Source organism: Amblyomma mixtum, chromosome 5, assembly GCF_055824585.1.
Source record: "Amblyomma mixtum isolate Tamu chromosome 5, ASM5582458v1, whole genome shotgun sequence".
Lineage (NCBI taxonomy): Eukaryota > Metazoa > Arthropoda > Arachnida > Ixodida > Ixodidae > Amblyomma > Amblyomma mixtum.
In genome coordinates, this window is record NC_143016.1 from 88,978,335 (window position 1) to 88,999,875 (window position 21,541).

Below are 21,541 nucleotides of genomic sequence, written 5' to 3' on the forward strand. Positions count from 1 at the left end.
CGAGTTATCGTTCTTCGCGACTTTTCCACTATGTGGTGGCTTGTATGTCCTTGTCAGACCCGAGAAAAAAATTTATGCTTGTCAGTGTTAATCCAAATACATTTCTTACGTTTGGGTATTCCCGTGAATGCACGCAAAGAATTTGAAGACGTATAGTTCCAACAATTCTTCCTTCGTGCGCTATCTCCATGACATCTGCCCTGAGAAATACGCAACTATGTCTTTCGAAGTTTTTTTTATCGCAATACATCAACGACAGAATGCCCATTTAAATGAGAATTATTTATAATATCTTGGTGAATAAAGCGAAACTTGGAAGCTATAAGGTCGCTGGGGGCAAAAAAAAAAAAACCGATAGCGACAAAGCAGCTAATTTGGAAGAGTGCCCAGCTAGAGCACTCCTATTGTTACACGATTGCTGAAAAGCCGACTACTTTGCAGCACAGTGAGTACTAACTGACTTTCAATAAGTGATACGCTTCTGAAGAATTCTGCAAAAGTCAAATAAGCAACACAATGTACCCGGAGTCTGGAGAGGATATATCTGTATGCCAGAGCTGACGACCAGCAATCCACGTAGTCCGCTAACCTGTTTGTCCGGCATCAAATATGGCACTGAGCAATGGCAAAGACCCGAAAGAACTTGATCACGAAACATAAAATACCAGTCACCATATAGCATAACTTTTTTTTTGTCTCTCGTCGGCCAACGTGAGCGACTGACGGACGCTGACGATGCGGCCTAGTTTTGATGTCGTTTGAACCAATGGCTAAGAGCGCAGATGATGAAAATAGAATACAGCAGGAATATAATCTTCATATTAGAACGGCCCTTGATTTGTTTCGCTTTGCCAGTTCCGACCGCGACCCACAGTCAGCTTGAAATTGCGAAAGAAATTTTGCGCAGCCAATATGTTATCCGATTACTGCTCGCCCACTCTCGGTCGTCTTATCGTCGTCATGCAGGCGGTGGTTACTCCATCAAGTCGGAGTATTTTCTTTCCCTGTTCTCCTCTCCGCGAGTTGTGCAAAGAGTCTGTACGACGTAACTTCGGCGAATTTACGATCCACATTGGCAGGAGAGCACATTTCACAGCCGATCAATGTCAAGCGATGACATTTGGACGCACTAGCGGCGGTTTTTCCTATTCGGTACCTTTTACTTTTTTTGTTTTTTTTTTCTTGGGGGTGGGGGGGGGGGAGTTCACATCGCAACTACTTTCGTACGGGCTACGAGTACGTCGTAAGCGTGAGAGGGAAAAAATGCCTCCTCCACGTGTTTCCTGACGTTTACTTTGTGAGTAATCCTAGGATAAATACGTCATCATGTTATGCAGATGTATAGCAAAGGAGGAGTCCTTCACAAGCAAGGCTGCTTAAAAGAAACGTCGCAAAAACGAGCGCGGGAAAGCGCAACTACCCGACCTTACTCCCCGCAATTTCTTAGTTTTTACTGCGCAAATCAAATATCTGCACCAATCAGGTCTAGGACTTTCATCAGGCCATTCCTGGAACTGCGCGAACTGCGAATTAAGTCTCACATCACGAGACGCAAGGCAGCAGTTAACAGTGTGATCTTTTCTGTTTCTCGAATGTAACAAAAGATAATTGCAAACAACAACTGCTTGGTTTTTGGATTTAACTGATGCTCACAAGGCACCCGACTGAGCTGATGTATGCAGCTTACGGCTTGCTACTCCGCCTCTCGGAATGCGCGTTACGCCATTACTCCCCGCAAAAAAAAAAAAGGAAGAAGAAGAGATCGGCGCCGCAGTTGAAACATCGCGTTACATTACAGCGAGGTTCCGGTAAAATAAAAACCACTGTATACATTTTAATTGTTTTCACGTCCGAGTTAAAGCTGCACTACGCGACAATGTGAAGCATTTCTCGACAAGCCTCGCTTTTTTTTCCATCAGATGCCACTGGATTATGCAAAGTCGTGAAAGCTAATCTAGCTCGCCATACGAAGGGGCAGTGAACTGAAAGCGACATCTACTGGGCTTCACCGCAGTTCAGCTGCATAAAAATGTTACTCAATTCTGCACACAAACGAACGAATGCTTTCGGTTTGTTGCACAAGGCTACCATAGACCACTAAACAATAAACAGCGAAATCACAAATGAGAAAAATAAACTGGCGTATATCTCTTTTGCTTAATTGATTCCATAGCTCATAAAACATGGCTTCCAACTGAATAACAACGGGGCCACAGTAAGGTGGCGGTAGTGGGCAGATATCCACAAGATATCCACAAGATATCCAGAATTGCTAGACGTGCCGCGGCTATGCAGGACGTCGCGTCGAAGTGCTCTCCAGGTTATTTCCAGCCGAGCAGAATTCCTTAATGAGCGCCAAGACCACGGTACAAGGGCGCATTTTGCGCTTCGCCCCCATCGAAATGCGGCCACCGCAGACGGGTATCGAACCCACGTCATCGGGCTCAGTGAGCACACCACCACAGCCGCAACCAAGAGGTCAACGAAATAGTCACAAACACACCAAAGCAGCGACTAGAACTAACTCCGCGCTCCGGCACTACTTCGTGCCGATTTCCACGAAACTCGAGAAGTAAAATTACCAGAGGCCAGCAGTCCGTACTTTTACGACGCTCGGCTGTCGAGCAAATCGTTGGTGCCGACAGCACACGGAGAGCGAGCATTCCAAGACGTGTCTCACTGCGATTAAGAAGTCATCAAGAATGAACCGAAACATCGCAGTTAGTTCAGGCCTGAATGAATGCGGTCGGTTTGTCGATTAGAAGACGAACAAAGCGAACATGGACAGGGCGCTACCACGACCTCCTTCAGTGCGCAGATACACAGCTGTTCAGTACTGAGGGGGAGGTGGGGAATGACAGTGCATTCAGCGAGATACCCTGTCCCGCATCGCCCACGGGAAGGAAGACAACTGGCACACATATTGGGAAAGGAAAACAAGGGGAGGGGGGGGATATACAGCAAGAGCTCACAACGAGCATACGATTTTGTGCATCAGTGTTAGCGTCTCACGCACGACGTCTCACGAGAAGTGAACAAAACAAAAACGCGAGTGCAAATAAACACCCGGCCTTTTTGATACCGGGAGAAGGGCCCGCGCTCAGGACGTTGGCACCAACAGAGAGTGCCCTCGAGTTGGAAACTCCCGAAACGGAAATTGAGTCCTCGGGCTACAGATATTCCCGGCGGGCGCAAGAGGTACGACGTATACACACGACAGCTGCGTGGGAGAAGACGACGGGAGAGGCCCCAAAAAACAGCGGCAACACGTACAGCTCTCTCTCTCCCTCTCTCTGCCGCTTTCTTATTCACAGCGCAGTCGAGCGGCCCAGCATGGACGACTGCGCTGGCAGGCCGGGGAGCGATGACGCGGCCGCAGAGAGACACGGAGGCCAGCGGAGGCGGCGAGCGGGGAAGGCTCCGGTTGCATCCGGGGCTCAGGTGGGCGCCTGCCGGCGGACGACGCACAGGCAGCCCGTGCGCAGGCATCGGGTGACGGCGGCGCGAATGCGAGAGTACCACGGTCCGGCCGCCTTCTTCAGCGCCGTGTTCTCTGCAAAGAAGAAGAAAAACAGCTTGCTTATGTCTTGTGAGCATTTTTTTTTTATTATTGGGATTTAACGTCCCAAAGCGACTCAGGCTACGAGGGACGCCGTAGTGGAGGGCTCCGGAAATTTCGACCACCTGGGGTTCTTTAACGTGCACTGACATCGCACAGCACACGGGCCTCTAGAATTTCGCCTCCATCGAAATTCAGCCGCCGCGGACGGGATCGCACCCGCGTCTTTCGGGTCAGCAGCCAAGCGCCGTAACCACTGAGCCACCGCGGCGGCTCTTGTGAGGAATTATAATTTCCTCTTTAAGAGAAAAATGGACTACCTATCTCCCTTCTCAGTGGAGATCTCAACCACGCCGTGAGGGAAGTAATGAAGGAAGGAGTGATCGGTCGGGTTAGAACCCTGGTACTCCAGCTCAGTAGACGAAAGCCTTAACCACTGAGACACCGTGGCGTGAGGCAAGCGGTGAAAATGGACAGAGTGAAGGAAGGGAGAGAGAAAGATCATGGTTTATGAGCTTTTAACATCCTGAAGCGACTCAGGCTGTGAGGGACGCCGTAGTGAAGGGCTCCGGAAATTTCGGTTTAGTTTCATTCACGGGGTTTAACGTCCAAAAGTGACTCAGGCTATGAGGGACGACGTAGTGAAGGGCTCCGGAAATTTCGACCGCCTGGGGTTCTTTAACGTGCACTGACATCGCACAGTACACGGGGACTCTCGAATTTCGCCTCCATCGAAATTTCACCGCAGCGGCCGGGATCGAACCCGCGTCTTTCGGGTCAGCAGCCGAGCGCATAACAACTGAGCCACCGCGGCGGGTCGACTAAGAATTACACAGCAAAAATGAGCCAAAGAAGCGAATAAGAATAGGAATGCAATAAGAATAGAATCATAAAAGAATCACAATTGGAATATAATTGGAAATGGAACAAAATCAAATTTGGAATACAATCAGAACTGGAATAGATTGGAGACGTCGGAATGAATACCGCAACATCCTAACAAAATATGACTGTTTCTTCAAATCTACCACACAACGCACGAGTCACCATTTTGGGCGGTTCTAAGGCATCCTGACAACTTTTCTTCTTCTTTTGAATTCTTACATCCTCCAGACTAATGCGTATTCCCGCAGCGACCTATCAATGCGCCTCGCAAGTCATAGGAGCGCCACAGAAGAATATCAATCTCGAGAGGCTTGCCCTTTCCGGTGCCCTTTTCCGTCGCGCCGGCAGTTAATTCGATATTCGCGACATATAATGAAGGGCGCAATTTATCACTCAACCGAGACGCTAAACAAGTACGCACTATCAGCCGAGACGGCGCAAGATGGACGACGTGCGTATACGGAGAAGGGGAAAGCTTTCTCGGAGGCGCCAGGAAGAAATAAGGATGACCCGCGCATTTGAAACGTGCACGGAGATGAAAATAACGAACTAAAACAACGCTTCCAGAACGCCAACGTTGCTTCTAATATTACCACCCGCCTTGCAAGCGCCTGCCGTTCACCCTTTTCCCGGCTCGTTCCCGCGCTCCGTGTTGCTGCGCGGGTGTACAGCCTGGGTGCACTACGAGACTGAGCGACTGAGTGTATTACGGTCATATAGCGGACCCGCTCCAAATGTGACAGTGCATTTCTTTAGATGTGTTCGTGCTTTTGTTCTGTTTCCTGCAGCTACAAGTTCCTGACTCCTTCTTTGCTTTTTTAATACCAATGTCATATCGTTAATTCTTTTCAACTCAAAAAGCAAAAGCGAATGAAAACGCGATGAGCGTAAAGACGGCGTTTAGACTGCGGACAGAGGCAGCACTTTTGCGTACTCTTTGTTACTGACCTACTTTCTTCAGATAGTGAGAGAAAGGGACGGGGGAAAAAAGGAGCCAAAATGAAATTTATGAAGTTCACCTCCTTCTGATTGTTTTTTCGCAATGACCACATAATTTGTTTTGTCAGAGGTTGCATAGTAGAGAAGAGTAGACTGGAATCATGAAATCCTATTCCACAGTTATCCCAACAGTTAATTTTGCATGCTGTCAATCGATGTTGAATGATCGACCAGATCGATGGTGTGATCTTGAAGTCTTCTAATGGTTCGGTGATCCGGCGACACGTTGCGGAACAGACAGGACACTTCTTCGGGACTATGTGGTTTATTCACGAGCGCTCATCAGCGACTTCTCTCCGAGCCCTCTCTCAGACCTCGCCCGGTCTCCCATCCGGTGCCGGCCGGTCTCTCCGGACTCTCTCGAGCTCCGACCTCCAAGACCCCCTGGTCCGATCTCCGCCGATCTCCCCCGGTCCAATCTCTGATCTCCCCCCTTTTTCGCGCCAAAAATTCGCCCTTAAATACACTTTCCCAGCATTCTGAGGACCATTTTTGTAACCAATGGGAAATGCGCTTGTCAGAGGTAATCAGGAGAATTTTGTTCAAACCGAAGGAGCCAATAGCACGCCAGTGCTCACGGGGTTGTTGTTTTCGCGAGCACCGCGTGAATTCCACGAAGACGTTACGCATTTCCGCTTGGTTACAGCACCGACACACACAAACACACAAAAACACCAGCGGCGGCACAGGGAAGGCGAACACCCAGTCCGAACCGCGCGCACTGCCCCGGTCGCGCTCTTCCCCCATAGCTGCCCGTCTTTGGGGCATCCCGTCTGTCACGCGGTCTGCCGTAGAAAGCAGTAAATTTACACGCCACCCCCTCTCGAAGCCCCAGGGGTCCGCGCATTGGCCACGTCTTGCGGCCAGAACGCGTCCTTGCAGGGCCGGGCCTCCTCCTTGCGGTTAACCGTCGTTGCCGCCATCTGCCGCGTTTGTCTCAAAACAAACCCATTTCGGCGGCGCCAGGATGGCGGCTGCTCAAGGAGCCCCGACAAACAGCCAACACACACAGGGCCAAGGGGGCCAGGCTACCGGCTTCGGAGTGTGTGCGCAAAGGGTCCCTGAGCCGCAGCCCGGCAACTCAACTCCAACTATCATTCACTTCTACTTTTTCTGTTTTTTCATCTTCTACTTGTGTGGCGGACTGCAACTTAATAATTACCTCCCTCAGTTAGAGTGTTCGCAGCGGTAGCGCTTTGCTTTTTTTGTTTGCCTAGATTTGTTCGAAGTTGAACCTCAAGAAAGTGAACGCACTCGATATTTCACCGCGGCTTTCACTGCGCTGCAGAGGCAGTGTTTCACCAATTCAAAAGGCATTGAGAGGTTAAAGAAGTCACTGGGTACTACAGGGTATACTTCTGAATGTCTCTACCTACACATCCCTTACACCGAACATCCTTTTGAGCTTCGACTTCGCCGTGTCATGTCGATATTTGCCCCTGTCGTATCCGCTCACTCTATTTCGCAGGCACGTTTCCTTTTTCTTTTCTTTTTACTTTTTGCCACTTTCCACTCCAACAGATGAAGGCTCAACTAGCAACACGAAACGTCACTTTTGGTTCCATATTCAGCATCCAAAATAAAATGAACACTGACAAACATACAAGTTTTCTACTCAAGCACGCATACTTAAAACGGGAGAATTCGAATTGAGAAGATACGGGGCTATAAATAGGCAGGTCCCCGAGTTCATCCCTAAAAATATCGAAAGCCGAACAACAACAGAATCGGCGACTGGATACAAACTTTTTATCTTCTGAAGCAACTTAAACGTTCGGGCCTACGATCCACCCGGTCTCGCGATACATACATAGGCGGCGTCCGAGAAAAGGAATCACTCTCCTGAGCCTCTCCTGCCCGACAAACAAACAAACAAACAAACAAACAAACAAACAAACAAACAAACGAACGAACAAACGAACGAACGAACAAACGAACAAACATGAGAGAAACCCAGAGCTCTCCGCACGCTAGTACTCTCGCTTTATCCTTGCGTGAGAACAGCTCTCCACCAGAAGCCCTTTGCGAAATCCGATTTTTTGACCCCAGCGCAGCGTCGGCGTGCTCTTAAGAATCCCCTCCGCCCCCTAAGGGGCTCCCCCCACCTCTGTCATGTTCTGCCTCCGAGTATACGCACGGTGAAGAAAATGGCTCTCCCAGGAGTATCGATTTCTTGTCCGGGCACATTTCGCTCCGTTGGGTCAGGTGTGGCGAAATAAAAAAAAAAGAAAAAAGAAAAGAGCTCAAGAGCTGATCCCTGGACAGAGCACAAAGGCGCGGCATTGGCTCTGGAAGGATACGGAGATTCCCTTCAGAACGCGATACGTCCGACGGATTGCAAAATCGCGAACCTGTTACCGCTCTGAGGGGCCTCAGGCGCGCAAAGAGCACAGTGAATGAGAGAAAAAAGGGCAGAATTGATTACCAGGCAGAAAATAGAGGCGGAAAATAAATACGCCAGGAGAAGGTCAACAGTGAAGAAACGCGCACCTGTAGCTCAGTGAATCAGGCGCGCAATAACAAAGGTGTGTTTGTTCTCTGAGGCGAGAGTCATCACAGAAGCCGCCCATCCTCCTACCCTCGCCCACCTAAACTGGCTTTCGCGCCTTTGACTCCCTCAAAGTCGCCTGGGAACTATTCGAACTTTACATTCTTAGGGTGCTGTTCTTTTTTTGCATTTCTCGTACTTTCCTTCATTTTTATTTGTTTGTAGAGCGAGGTATAACGTATGACGCATATCACAGAACTAGAGTCCGGAGTGGCCGCCCCTTCCACACACCCTGCGACGAGATTAAAGCGCAGAAACGTATACGATGGAAGTCCAGTAAGAAAAGGAGATTACCTGTCGCGAGTTCCTCCGCCTTTTCTGGAGCTCTCTGTAAAGACAGAAAAAATAAAAAAAATACCGAAGACAAAGTTGAGATATTTACACAAAGAGCGCGAGTAAGACCGCGGCTACAGGCAAGTCTGCCTCTTCTCGACAGCGATAAGAACGGCGTAAACAAAAGCGTCCGGAAGCCTCAGCAAGTGCAAAACAAACAAGAAACTGGACACAAGAGCTCCGTTTGCTTTGGCAGAAATTGTTTGGCCATAGAAAACAACTGCGGGTCGAAACGACCCGGTCCTTGCTGGCTATCACGTTACTCAAAACTCTACAGCATATTGCCGCGAACGCAAACAAAAACACACACGCACTACTAAAAGAGCAACACGTATCGCTTGAAAACGAAAGTATTGCGCACGCATCTGCTGACGACATTCACTTATCGGCGACCTACGTAACGGCCCTTCGTGTAACGTAATCTGTTCAAATTTTCAATCTGTCGACGTTGAGGAGTACCGCTATTCTTGTTTGCAAAGTCTTCGCGAAGACAATTTTAAAAGCAAACAACGCAAGCAAAGCTTCAATTTCGACGTGGGTTTACGGTGGCCAGGTTTTCTATTATGCCGCAATGTGTTCAAACGCGATCAACGACGGGGAGTGATGCGCGCATTGCGTGTTGCAAGGGCGGGCTGATCACTGACCTCCTGGGCGAGAACTTGCGCTTGTTCGAGGATCCCCTTTATGTAGGCGACGGCAAACTCCCGGAGTTCGGGGTCGTTCTTGAGGTTGGCAATCTGGGGAGGGAAGAGCGAAAGAAAGACATTGATCTCGGGAGGAAATAGCGGACGCTTGCAACACGTACGCGTCTCGTTGCCTTCCGAAATCGCAATGTGGTGAAATACGCAACGTGGCGGGAACAGATGCATCTTGGAAGCTCCCCACATCACCTCGTCTGGTGATCGTGGGAAACGCAGATGGCAAGGGATACGAAAAGATAAAGCAGAATGAATTACAGAGAATCCATTCGTTTAGAAGGATCATCGGAAACGAGGGAAGAGCAACCAATGTAAGCAGTGGGGAAGAAATGAGAATAGCCAAAAAGGAACAGAAAAAAAAGAAACAGACAAAGAGAGACGAAGGGAAAAGATATCATAAGCCGGAGGACGTGGTTTGGGAACTCAGTGCTTTATGACGTATAGACGTGTGCACGACAAAAAAGAGAGAGAGAGAAGAATCCCAGACGTTATGAACACAGAGGCTTGGAATACGTCAAGGTTGCTTCGAAGCAGCCTTACGAGTTTAGTTATAATGACATCAATCGATCGCCTTCATGTAATTTTCATGGCATTCCTCTGGTGTTGAAGTAAAAAGAGCAAGATGAAACAGCTTTATTTGCATGGTCTGACACAGTAATGATGATTGTTTTAACGAATGGTACAGTAGTGATAGATATGAAAGGGGCCAAAGGTTAATGAAAATGAAAATCATTTTTTTTAAGGAAGGAAATGGCGCAGTTGACGCAGTAACTGTCACACATATCTCGGTAAACACGCGAACCGCGCCATAAGGGAAGGGATAAAGGAGGGAGTTTGGTTTGGTTTCTGGGTGTTAACGTCCCAAAGCGACTTAGGCTATGAGAGACGCCGTAGTGAAGGGCTCCGGAAATTTCGACCACCTGGGGTTCTTTTACGTGCACTGACATCGCACAGTACACGGGCCTCTAGAATTTCTCCTCCAAAGAAATTCTAGCCGCCGCGGCCGGGATCGAACCCACGTCTTTTGCAAAGGAGGGAGTGAAATGAGAAAGAAAGAGGTGCCGTAGTGGAGGGCTCCGGTATAATTTCGACCATTCGTGAATCTTTAACGTGCACCGACATCGCACAGCACACGGGCGCCTTTTGCGTTTCGCCTCCATCGAAACACGGTCGCCGCGGTCGGATTCGAACCCGGGTATTCCGGCTCAGTAGACGAGCGCCTTAACCACTGAGCCACAGCAGCAGGCAAATATTCTTTTATTGATTACTCCATAATTGTGCATATGACAAGTACAGCCTTTTCTGTTTTCTAACTAGTTTTCCTCTTGGAGTATAATATCAAAAAGTAATTCTCAAATTGAATAGAGAAATAACCAGAAAATTCGCTATTCTGCGCAGAAAGCTGCTTCCCTCTCGTATTGCTCACGACTTTACGTCCATCGGTACACAGTACAGTATAAAAATAAAAGTGTTTTCCTTTTCGCGTCAACAGTAGATGAGTGCAGTTGAAATTATATGAAGGTAATCACATAACTCAACCATTAAAATAACTAAACTGCTACACTGACATTATATGTTAAGAGAAAGGCACGCGCGCACACATAAAAGACGGACACAGGAAAACGACGAAGACTCTTTCCATCTTCATCGTTTTCCTGTGCTCGTCTTTTATGTGTGCGCAACTCGTTCTTAAAAATAGACATGCACCTTCCAAACTAAACTGACATAAGTTAGCTACTAAAGGCTAACATCATCAAAGGCTGCTTCGAAGCGACATTGATGCGCTCATTCAGAGTAAAAGCAGCCGAGAGGAGTACAAGTTTCTTTACTTCATAATCCTGCCGCCTGCTAGCGAAAACAAGCTGCTTCAGTGCGCTTTAAGTTAGTTGAAGCCTTTCAAGCGGAAACGGAAACTCCTTCTAGCACATTTCATACTCCCTCTCTTTTTTCGTTTACGCTCGGTAACAGCACAAAATGTGCGTCACGTCAGCGTAACGAAGCATCCGTCACATCAAGTTTCAGCGGACGTAGGATGAGAAAAGAAAACTAACTTAAAAAGCATGCATAAGGGAAACGCAGCGGCGTTACATGCCTCGAACAATATCCCATAGTATGTACGCGTATACGTTTCGTCCTCCGCTGTAGCTGTCGTTTTCGCACTAAATTTCCTTGGCCCACAGCACCTTCCTCTGTGGTGAAATTTTTATTCATATTGCATAGTACTGAAACCACACAAAGGGAATGCAAAATACTTACGAAACGTTTTCCTCGGTTTCATATTCTCGCGGCTAAAAGACCCGCATCGACAAAGAAACGAGCGAATGTTTTCAGGTAACGCTGTGTGGAGTTGAGCAGCATTACTTATCAATATAACATCGCATTACACAATCGCAGTTTGAACAGCGCGGCATCTGTGGACTAGTGGGATTGCGATCAATCTCCAGGCATGCTCATGTCAACGCCTTCGTTTTAGCTCGTTATTTGCTTATTCTTGACAATACTGGAAGGGCTTCACCTATGCGCCAAAATTATAGTGTAAAGCTCGCGGAAAAACATTATAAGCTTCGCGTCGTTTCAGCACGAACTATGAGCTCTCGCATTTCCCACATCAGGCAGGCCATAATGAGAGGCGGCACGAGCTGGTGAGTAGATGTATGAGCTCTGCCTGAAGCAATACGCCACGAAAAGTAAGTGTAAACGAGTTTTAAACCAGACCGCCTTGTCGCGAGGTGCCTTCGCAACAGAGTAGTCCATACATAGTCCTAAAGCTCCGTTAATTAACCTAGTGCGTCGTTTTGTCTCGAACAACATACTCAATGACACCTTTTACTCCCCAATGAACCCTTTCTGTAGTTAATCAAACGAACTCATTCAAAATTCAGGAACTTAATGAAGCATCGAATCTCTCAGACCACGAAGTCGCCGGCGCAACGCAGTAAACACGCGCGAAATAAAAAGGATGATGAAATGGCCGAGCTGGAGTGATTTCATAAAATTCAGAGCAAACAGACGAGGACGAAGAAAAAAAAAAAGGGGGGGGGGGGAACGCAGATGGGTTGCGAAACATGTTTCTCAGCGCTATTTCGTGCGTTTCCTTTGTTTCCTGCTCGTCAGTTTGGTTTGGTTTGATGTTTATTTTCTTTCAAAATGAAAGGGGAAGCCAAAGCAAAAGGCATTAGGCCTGACTAGGCCTTGGCTTCCTAATACAGGCGGCAGCACACACCTTTAACGCCTATGTAAGACAATGACACCAAATAATATAACAACAATATGACACAAACAAGCATGAATTGAGTACATCAATGAGACCAAATAATATAACAATATGAATAAACAAGCATGAATTGAATACATCAATGACACCAAATTATATAACAACAATATGACACAAACAAGCATGAATTGAATGCATCAGTGACAAATTTTATGCCGCAGAACGTTTTCATGGAAACAAAGACTAGTCAAAGACATGTATTATAGCGAGTATAGGCCACAAAACTAAACAGGATTCTCTTCCAAATATTTTTATACATTTTTAAATACCTTAGTTGATGACAAGAATCTCCGTTCACGCTGAATTCTAACTGTTCGATAAAGAGCAAGCCCGTGCGAGAAGTGACTCACGTCTTGGCAGTCCTGATGCGACTGCTGGGGCCCTGCAATGAGTTTGGCCCTTGGCGAGCTGTCCGGGCTGGCCTCGCCGCTCGTGTCGCCCTCGCTCTCGGACGGCTCGTCGTGGATCACCACCACCTTCTTCTTAAGCACAGGTTCCGGCGCAATGTACGTCACTTCCTCTTCCGGGCTGGGCGTCCGGGAGCCCACCAGGTCCACCTGGATCTCGGGCGGCGTCTGCGCGACACCCCGCCCACAAGATGGCGGAGGGTTATTTAATAAGCCCACAGTGCGGGTCGACATACAATCGTCGCAGGCAGCGTCGCAGCAGCTATTTCTTACAAGAACAAAATAAACGATGTGTTGTCTTTAGTGGTAGAATACCAATAAAGAAGGGAGCGGCAAACGCCCATCAAAGGGTTACAGACAACGCAAAGACGTCCTTATTATGTCTTCAGGATGTCCACGTCAGAATGTTCACACGAGCTCAGGTTGTCTCTAACTGGTCCTCAAGCAGTCCAACTGGGATCCATTTGTCCGTCCATTGCGCATACTCCGGATGTCTTGAGGATCATGTTTCCGGACGGTTTCAGTACTAGTTAAGGATTTGCATCAAAAGCTTTTTTTTTTTTTCATGGGAGTGCTGTATTCAAAGTTAACGTAAGAGAAGCTAATCAGAATAAGCAAAAAGAAGAGGCATAGCACAGGTTCGCCATGCCTAGGGCCCAGTGAGCTGTAGCTCTCTCTGGAGTTGGACTTCTCCCTTTCTCCCTGGAATTCCTTCTTTAGCGCATATAGACCCCACAGGAAGGAACGAACTTGACAGGACAGAGCGCTCTGTCCTGTCAAGATCGTTCCTTCCTGTGAAGTCTATATGCGCTAAAAAAGAACTCCAGTAATGCATCAACTAGCCTGCAAAAACGTTCTGCTCCCTGAATTGAAAAGATGAGTGGCCCAAAAATCTAAACAGTCCAACGTCATCAGAAGCATGCGACACAAGACCAGGTGTAACAGTAAAAACATCTTAACATATCCCCTCAAGGCACATAGTTTTGGGGTCACAATGGTTTCCTTCATTATATTACTATTGTACACTCGCATCTTTTAATGAACCTCCAGTTTTTAATTAATGAGAGCAGAGTTCGAGAGAAAAGCCTGTTTGATCTCGGTTCAATCCACATTATCTCCTGCAATAGGACGATTGTAGGACATTTGAGGAATTTTCGTCCTCAAGTCGTCCAGCAAAGTACGAACTGAGGACATCCTCACGAGGACATTTAACCACTGATGCACTCAAAAGGTACTCAAAATGTCCTGTTGAAAATCAGTACATTCTGACCACTCGAGGACGTCCTCGGGACGTTTGGTGTTGTCTGGGCCGGCGCTCCGACCAGTGGGGTAGATAGTGCCATTATCTCGCCTTGCACTGGCTAGCCACCTGCAACGCCACGCTAGCACGTGCAAGAGGCGACTGCGGAGGGCACGCTAAGCGCACGCAGCCACAGATAAACCTATGCTTGCTGTTTCTTTTTATTTAGCCCACACTACTTTATGTATGTGCAAGCAGGCGTCACATGGCGACGAGCGTTAGCGCCTTTTCGAACCGCCAGAGAGGGCGGCGAGCGAGAATGTTCGCCATCGGTGACAATACTACGCAGAAGAAAATGTCTTTTTAGGTCCAAAAACCTAACTTTAGGTATTGTTGAGAAACTTCGGTACAACGCCCCGTACTGCAGCAATAAAGGAAAGACAACGACAAAGCGGCACAGAAAGACGGAGGCGGTGTTGTGGGGACGATGGAGACGAGCAATACAGTGCCTCTCTTTTCGCATCTACTTTGTCGTTGTCGTTTCTTGGTGCCTCAGTATACCCGAAAACGCTAAGTGGATCCGTGCCTTGACGGGTCCCGCGGTGAGGTCTATGAGCCTCCTGGGCGGCGGGTTGTCTTCTTCCTCCTCCTCTTCGTCCACCTCGTCGATGCGGAACTGCTGCCGCTGCGCCACCTCACGGGCGCGGTGGATGAGGTCGCTCACGAACTGGCTGGCCACCTCGCGCAGCTCGCACGAGGACGCGTCCCCGTCGCCGCCGCCGCCGCCGCCGGACGACGAAGAAGAGCCCGTGCCGGAGACGGTCTTGCCCCGCTGCTGCTGCGACGGCTGCTGAGGGTGCAGGGGGTCGCACTCTCCCACGCCCTGAAAGCAGCGCCACAACAGCGGACAGTTAGAAGGGACTGGACTTTACCTAATATCACTATACATGTTAAGCTTCACGAAATCGTTTGTGATCGTGTCCGGTCAGAATGAACTTTATTTTATTATTCAGAGAAATAAACCTGGCGGACTTAAGACCTTTGTGCGTGTGCACGTTGCGGATAGCAGTGCGCAGTTTGTTGCGTACAGAACTCGATCAATCGGGACGCATGGGTTTCCAGGCATTGCAGCCTCGGTACTGGCCGTTTGCAATATACGCCCCTTCGACCAAGACACTTATGGGACTTTCCGTCCCCTAGTCCCCGAACATCCAGCACGTCGCTGCCGTACGCTGTTGAATTCGACAGCGCGACTAGGCGGTGCGATATGGCTGCGGCCGGAGGAATGAGAAGACAAAGGCGAAAGCTGTACCAGTGAACGACGATGAAGTAGCGTTTAAGCGCTATTGTATGTAGATTATATTAGTTGTTGCTATTTCACAGGTCGCTTGATCGAGTTCGTTAATGGAGTTTTAACGTTAACCATGACAAAGTCTTTGTCGAAGCTAATAACCTACTTAGCGAGTGACCATAAACTCTAAACACTAATATGCCTTTATGAGAGTAAAAATAGAGCAAGCTCTCTTCTAGCGCATTCCTTTAGTGCGATAGGAGGACTTTAGTGCGCTACAGGACAGCTTACTTTTTTCTGTTTAGAGTATAGCAACAGCTGTGACCCGCAGTGGAAGGAATTACCAAGAGCGCTGCCGGCACCCCGTATATGCACACAGCGAAGAGAACTGGTCTTCTCATTTGTCACAGCCTCTAGGCGGCAGCAGCATCGTAGGGACAGAACAGCCAGGGCGTACAACTGCATCCCTTAATTGGCGACTACCAACGTGGTCTGCGCTCCTCTGACTATACAAGGACAAGGCACACTAAAAAAAAATCGATGGCGTGCGGAGGTCTAAGGCGGGTTTCCGCGAGCACTTTGGCCTGTTTCGGCGCGGTTCTAAAGCCGTGAAACGCTCTCTTGATCCTGTCAGCGAGAGAGCAATTTATGTTCATTAAATAGTGCCCTCTTTCTCTCTCTATCTCAGAGTGGGACAGAGAGAGAGAGGGAGATTGCCCCAGCGAAGAAATGACGTCCTAAACGACTAAAGGGAAGGCAGCGGACGGAGTGAGAGGACCGCTATCACTGCAGGCAAATTGCAACGAGATGGCTCCCGAACCAGAAGCGCCGTCAGCCACTGGGGGAGAGGTGTTCCCTTCCGCGTCCCCTAGCGACAGGTTGTTACAAAACGCGCTCTGCGGAACGGCGCCCTCATTTTCGACGAGCCGTAGCGCGCTGAGGCCCCGGGTCTCGGCTTCGTTGTGCTGCAAGTCCCTAGGTGGAGGCAGCAGGGAACAGGCACTGGCGGCAGCGCCGTATAACGTAGCGCCCTTTGCAGTTTCACGACGCCACTTACTTCTCATGTTGCGAAGCAGGACAGCCAGCCACAACTGATCGAGCACTGCGTGGTGCAGGGCGCGACAAACCTAAGAAAGAGGCCTTGGCCGGAATAATACAGCGATTTGATTCCGATTCTACTCCAGTCGTACAATAGGCGCCGAGTTTTCAATCTGCCTGGGAGGGGGAACAAGTTAGCACCCTCTCTCTTTTTCATTCGGCCTCGCCCCCTCCTGCGGGCATGCTCCTTGGCAAGAGATATTTATCTATTTATTTTACTCTCAGAATACAGAGTACATTACAGAGGGGAACGCCAACTCACCGCATACGCAAGATTAAAAAATAGATAAGGGGGCCAAGTACTGAACCTTCAGGAAACCCAGAATCAAGTGGTAGAGTAGAGGAATCAGCATCATTAATGCTGACAAATTCAACACGAGGAGGAGGAAATCCACGGATCCAGTTAAGAACTTCAGGGTCATGTTCAGCACACTTAGTTTATGTAATAGCAGCGAGTTATTAACTTTATCGAATGATTTGGAAAAGTCAAGAAATATGCAGTCAGATGAAAAAGCGGAGTCCAAATAGAAGTGCAAGTCGTAAGCGCAGGAAAATGGTTGAATGTCACAAGAGAAAAACTTACGGAAGCCATGCTCTGTTAGAGGGAAGAAATTGTTATCCTCCAGAAAATTAACAAGATGTGTAAATACGTGTACTATTATTTTTCATGCCACTGATCTCAAAGATATGGGTCAATAGTTATATGGATTCTGTTTATCTCCGGCTTTGTGCACCTCAGTGACGGAAGGTATGTTTCTTTCAAGAAAATGCACGGTCTTATTCCCAATAAGGGCAATCGCATTTCAACGAGGGTCAGTGCAGCAATTTCGGCAGCAGTCTTTACGCTGAAAGTTCTGGCAATTAACTGTGTTATTGCTCGCACGTTCACATGATGAATCTTCTCACTGACATTTTTTTTTATATTTGGAGCAGGTATTATGCAAATAAAGCACCTCCAACAACACCCAGAATAGTGTTTTTTTTTTTTATGTACACCACTAATGCACCCTTCAGTCCCTTTTCATAAGCCAGGGATGTGTCGCCGAATGCAAAAAATGCGGCGAAATGGAACAGGGCCCAGGATATCAGCATGCAGGCTCCTGACATATCCATAAATTCTAGACAAGCGCATTTTTCAGCAGGAAATAGTTTATGAACCTACATATAGTATAAGATATCACTATAACAATCAGTGTATCCGCATATCTCCCATCGGCAAGCTTGCGTTTTTTGCAGGTAGCATTTCTGCTATCGTCATGAATGTTTCCCATTGGCTTTTTATGCCAGCCTAAGCTACTCGATGCGAGCGATGGATACACTTTAAAAGAATGATTTTGCTACGCATCCGAAGAATAGACCATCAGCTTCAATATTTCTATAAAAATACCTTACAATATTTCACAGTTCTCTCAAAATTAAAACTACTGTCCAAGAATCCTGGACTTGCAACGACCTAGTCGCGGATATGCATATGATTCACTGGGATGTCATTTCGGCACTGGCACGATAACACACAAACCGCTTCCTGTTTCACTTTTTTTGCTGTTATTTTGTTTTATTTTGGTTTGTTCACTTTCTGTTTCTCTTTTCTCTCCTTCTGACACACGTGACAGCAATCAAATCACCGACTAATGCGACAGCATTACAAGCCTCATCGGGGAAAACAAGATGTGTTGTCGGTCATGAAACTCGCTTATTGGTTGTAAGGACGTGACGTCACCAGATCCAATAATTCCCATTGGCTGGAGGAATGTGAGGTCAGCCGACAAGAAGTGACGTCATATCCGATAAATTCATCAAAAGCTTGTAATGCTATCACACTGCCACCGAGTGGTGTAATTAGGTGCCCCTGTTAACTTTTGTCGTCAGTTTCCGTAATTTAACGTGTGAATCTTTCCTTGCTTATGTGATCCCGTTGAGCAAAGAAGGCAGAGCTAAAACTTTACCATGGTTCGCTATTGAGCGCAATTCTAATGTATTTGGGTCTAGGTGTATACAATATGTTACCTTCGTGTTGCTCCTCAGGGACAGAAGACTTTATGTGCTCATTTTGAACAACCTTTTGTGTGCCTCATCATGAGGCGCTTTCGCACCCTTTTGTATGAGTGTGCGCCATATACTACAGTCACCATCATCCTCAGCAGCAGCATCTCGATGCAGCCAGCAGCAAAAGATCATGGGACGCGTGTGCTACGGAACGAATTCACTGCACCGCTGCCTCGAGACCCACTCGCATGATATTAGTGCCAGCAGATGGAACATGCGCGTCCCCTTATACATGCAGGCATTTCAAGCGATTAGCTTGCGTCAGGTCAGAGAAATAAATTTGTGTTCGCCCACCCTCATCCCGTAAAATTTTACCGTCGACTGCATATTACCGCAATATCGATCGAGTCACGCCCACGATTCCTGGACATCAATTTTATTTGGGAAGCAACTGTGGAATATTGTAAGGTACTGTCATGGACATACTGAAGTTAATGGTCGATTCTTACGATGTGGAGCAAAATTTTTCGTTTTGAACTTGAAGTTTGTCCGTCGCCCGCATCGAGCAGTTAAGACTGTCATAGAGAACCCATCGGGTACAATTTTTACAATAGCAAAAACGTTAATAGCAGAAAACAAAGCAAGCCTGCCGAGGGGAGATCTGCGGGTATAGCGACTGTTATAGTGGAATCTTACGATATATGAAAAAGTTGCACTCATAAAAAAATTCCCGCTAAAAAATGCGCTTTTCCAGAATTTTGGGGTGAGTGCAGTTAAAAAGTAACCCCTCTTTGTACTATACCTCTCTTACGCCCCAATGCCTTATCCTCGGCATTGAGCTTTGGGCCACTTTTTTTTTTTTTCTAAAAAGCGCAAATATCCCTTAAAAGAGCAAGGTTCCGGGCTAGTTGGTAATGCATTTGAAGGAAGAAACAGCGCGACGAAACACGGACACACGTAGAAAAGACACACACACGAGCGCTGACTCACAACTGAAAGTTTATTCTGGTGGAAAGACCCTTAAATAGAAAACATGAGGGGGTGGGTAACAGGGCTGCTCAGCGATAACCGGTAATCAGTGTGGTCGCGTCACAGGATGACACAAAAACACAACAGGGAACAAAAGAAAGTTATAAGCGATAAAAGACGGTGTAAAGGGCCGCGTAACAGTGGTCAGGTAGGTAACTTTTACCTTCTTCACGTTTTTACATTTGTTATATTTTTATGGTTTCACCCGTATAATTTTCATCTGTTTCCTTCATAGGTTTTACCTTTCCCCGCTCTTTTGGCTACTTTTTCATAGTTTTTGTTAATGTTACCTGACCACTGCTACGCGGCCCTTTACACCGTCTTTTATCGCTTATAACTCTTTTGTCCCCTGTTGTGTTTTTGTGTCATCCTGTGACGCGACCACACTGATTACCGGTTATCGCTGAGCAGCCCTGTTACCCACCCCCTCATGTTTTCTATTTAAGGGTCTTTCCACCAAAATAAACTTTCAGTTGTGAGTCAGCGCTCGTGTGTGTGTCTTTTCTACGTGTGTCCGTGTTTCGTCGCGCTCTTTCTTCCTTCAAATCCCTTAAAAATAAAATAAATAAATAAATAAAAATGATCTATAGACAGTCTTTTCTGTAGACTTCTTATACAGTCTATTGTCTTCCTATAGATATTTCTTTTTGTCTAGTCATAGTCTATAGACTGTCTGTAGACAAAAGGCTACTAAAAGGGTATGGCCATAGATCTATAGATCGTCTATAGGCTGCATAGCATTTGTATTGCCCATGACTGTTCTCGAGGATTTGTCTATAGAGGGTCTCTATACTTTATAGACAGAAGTGTATAGACAATCTATAGACTGTCTAAAAAATTTTTGTAAGGGATGCTGCAGCCTGCACGTGAATGCCGGAGTACACCGCTGTATATTTAGGCTGCACTGTATATTTCGTAAATAAAGGACTTCCTTGAACACGCCGCGTTCGTAGCGCTCAAGGTGTGTATACTTATGAAGACGGTCGCAATTTTCAAGAAAAGTAAAATAAATTACACATCGAGTGGAAGTGCTGCATATATGCGCGAGATTTTACCCTAAAATCTGGGCACGCGAGCGCTCCTCATGAGACAAAAAGGTAATAGCCGTATAGTTGAGTCCTCTACACACGTATATAAGGTAGATTGATTACAATAAGCCGCAGAGAGTAGGGCGCCAAAGTTACACATGCGGGCCTGTAAGAAAGGTTGGAGAGCATCAAGAGTGGATGGAACAAGTGGTTTACCTGGGCAATGTCTCCATTCGGCTGTTCGGTAGCCTCGGTCGACAGATCTTCTTCTGCAACGAGAAGGACAGAGGACGCACACACGTTAATTCGCAAAGACCACACGTGCTTTACTATTCAGAGAATTACTACTGCAAAAAAAAAAGGAGTGACAACTTCTTATTATTGTACAGCACACAATAACGGCAACATTCAAACGCGAAAACACTCAGTAAAAACTTTCACAGCAGTGTAAATACACCTCAGAAATCCCCAACCTCCTGTCAAGCTTCGTAAATACAGTTGAGCCCGGATATATGGAACCCGAAGGGAATCGCGAAATTATTCGATATATCAATAATTCAACAGAAAAAAAATCACATTAGATACCGTTATCTGCAACCTAGAACCAAGAACATAACGCCCCTATGCTGTAGTGCTGTGCTTCTTGCAGCGAAGTGTCCACCGCCGGCGTGCTGGCAACGCACCGCTCACTTTTCTGAGGCTAACCTGCTTGTAACTAGAGTATTAAACGGGCAGAGTTAACAGCGGTTAGCGTAACCGCGGTTACGCGTAACCGTGGTAGTAAGCTTTGCTTCATCGCATGAAAGAGATGTGGCGTGGAAAATGAGGACAAGATACTGAAGGCCACAACGAAGCACACCCACACGTTAACCTCGTCACGCGGTTCAACAATAGCGCTGCCAAAAGCTGCCCAAGGCCACGCAGTCGACCCGTCTACGCGCTCGGAAAGTGATCGAAAAGATGAAAGGAGGGACGGAAGATAGGACCGTCCCATTTGAAACGAGGTGGTGGTAGTTGCCACCATGCTCAGCTTTTACCGTTACGAGTAGCGTCTCAAGAGCGTTCGACATACTGGGTGGCTCTCCTATATGTGTACACGGGATTTTCAAGGGGATCATCTGTGTGTTCAATATAGCCAATAATTTGATACATCCGGGTTCGATATA

General features: G+C 47.3%; 1 protein-coding gene across 1 annotated transcript in view; it reads right to left on the reverse strand.

The window, feature by feature from the left end:
* Positions 1 to 2,946: 2,946 nt before the first annotated feature.
* Positions 2,947 to 21,541, reverse strand: part of LOC149342956 (uncharacterized) — a 93,712-nt gene continuing 75,117 nt past the window's right edge. Inside the window, exons 2-7 of the mRNA XM_089542263.1 lie at positions 20,592 to 20,644; positions 14,530 to 14,826; positions 12,647 to 12,871; positions 8,969 to 9,061; positions 8,286 to 8,319; positions 2,947 to 3,553 (exon numbers count right to left, since the gene is read on the reverse strand). Of these exons, the coding sequence (XP_089398389.1) occupies positions 3,438 to 3,553; positions 8,286 to 8,319; positions 8,969 to 9,061; positions 12,647 to 12,871; positions 14,530 to 14,826; positions 20,592 to 20,644 (818 nt within the window). The 3' untranslated portion in view covers positions 2,947 to 3,437. The remainder of the gene's footprint in view (positions 3,554 to 8,285; positions 8,320 to 8,968; positions 9,062 to 12,646; positions 12,872 to 14,529; positions 14,827 to 20,591; positions 20,645 to 21,541) is intronic.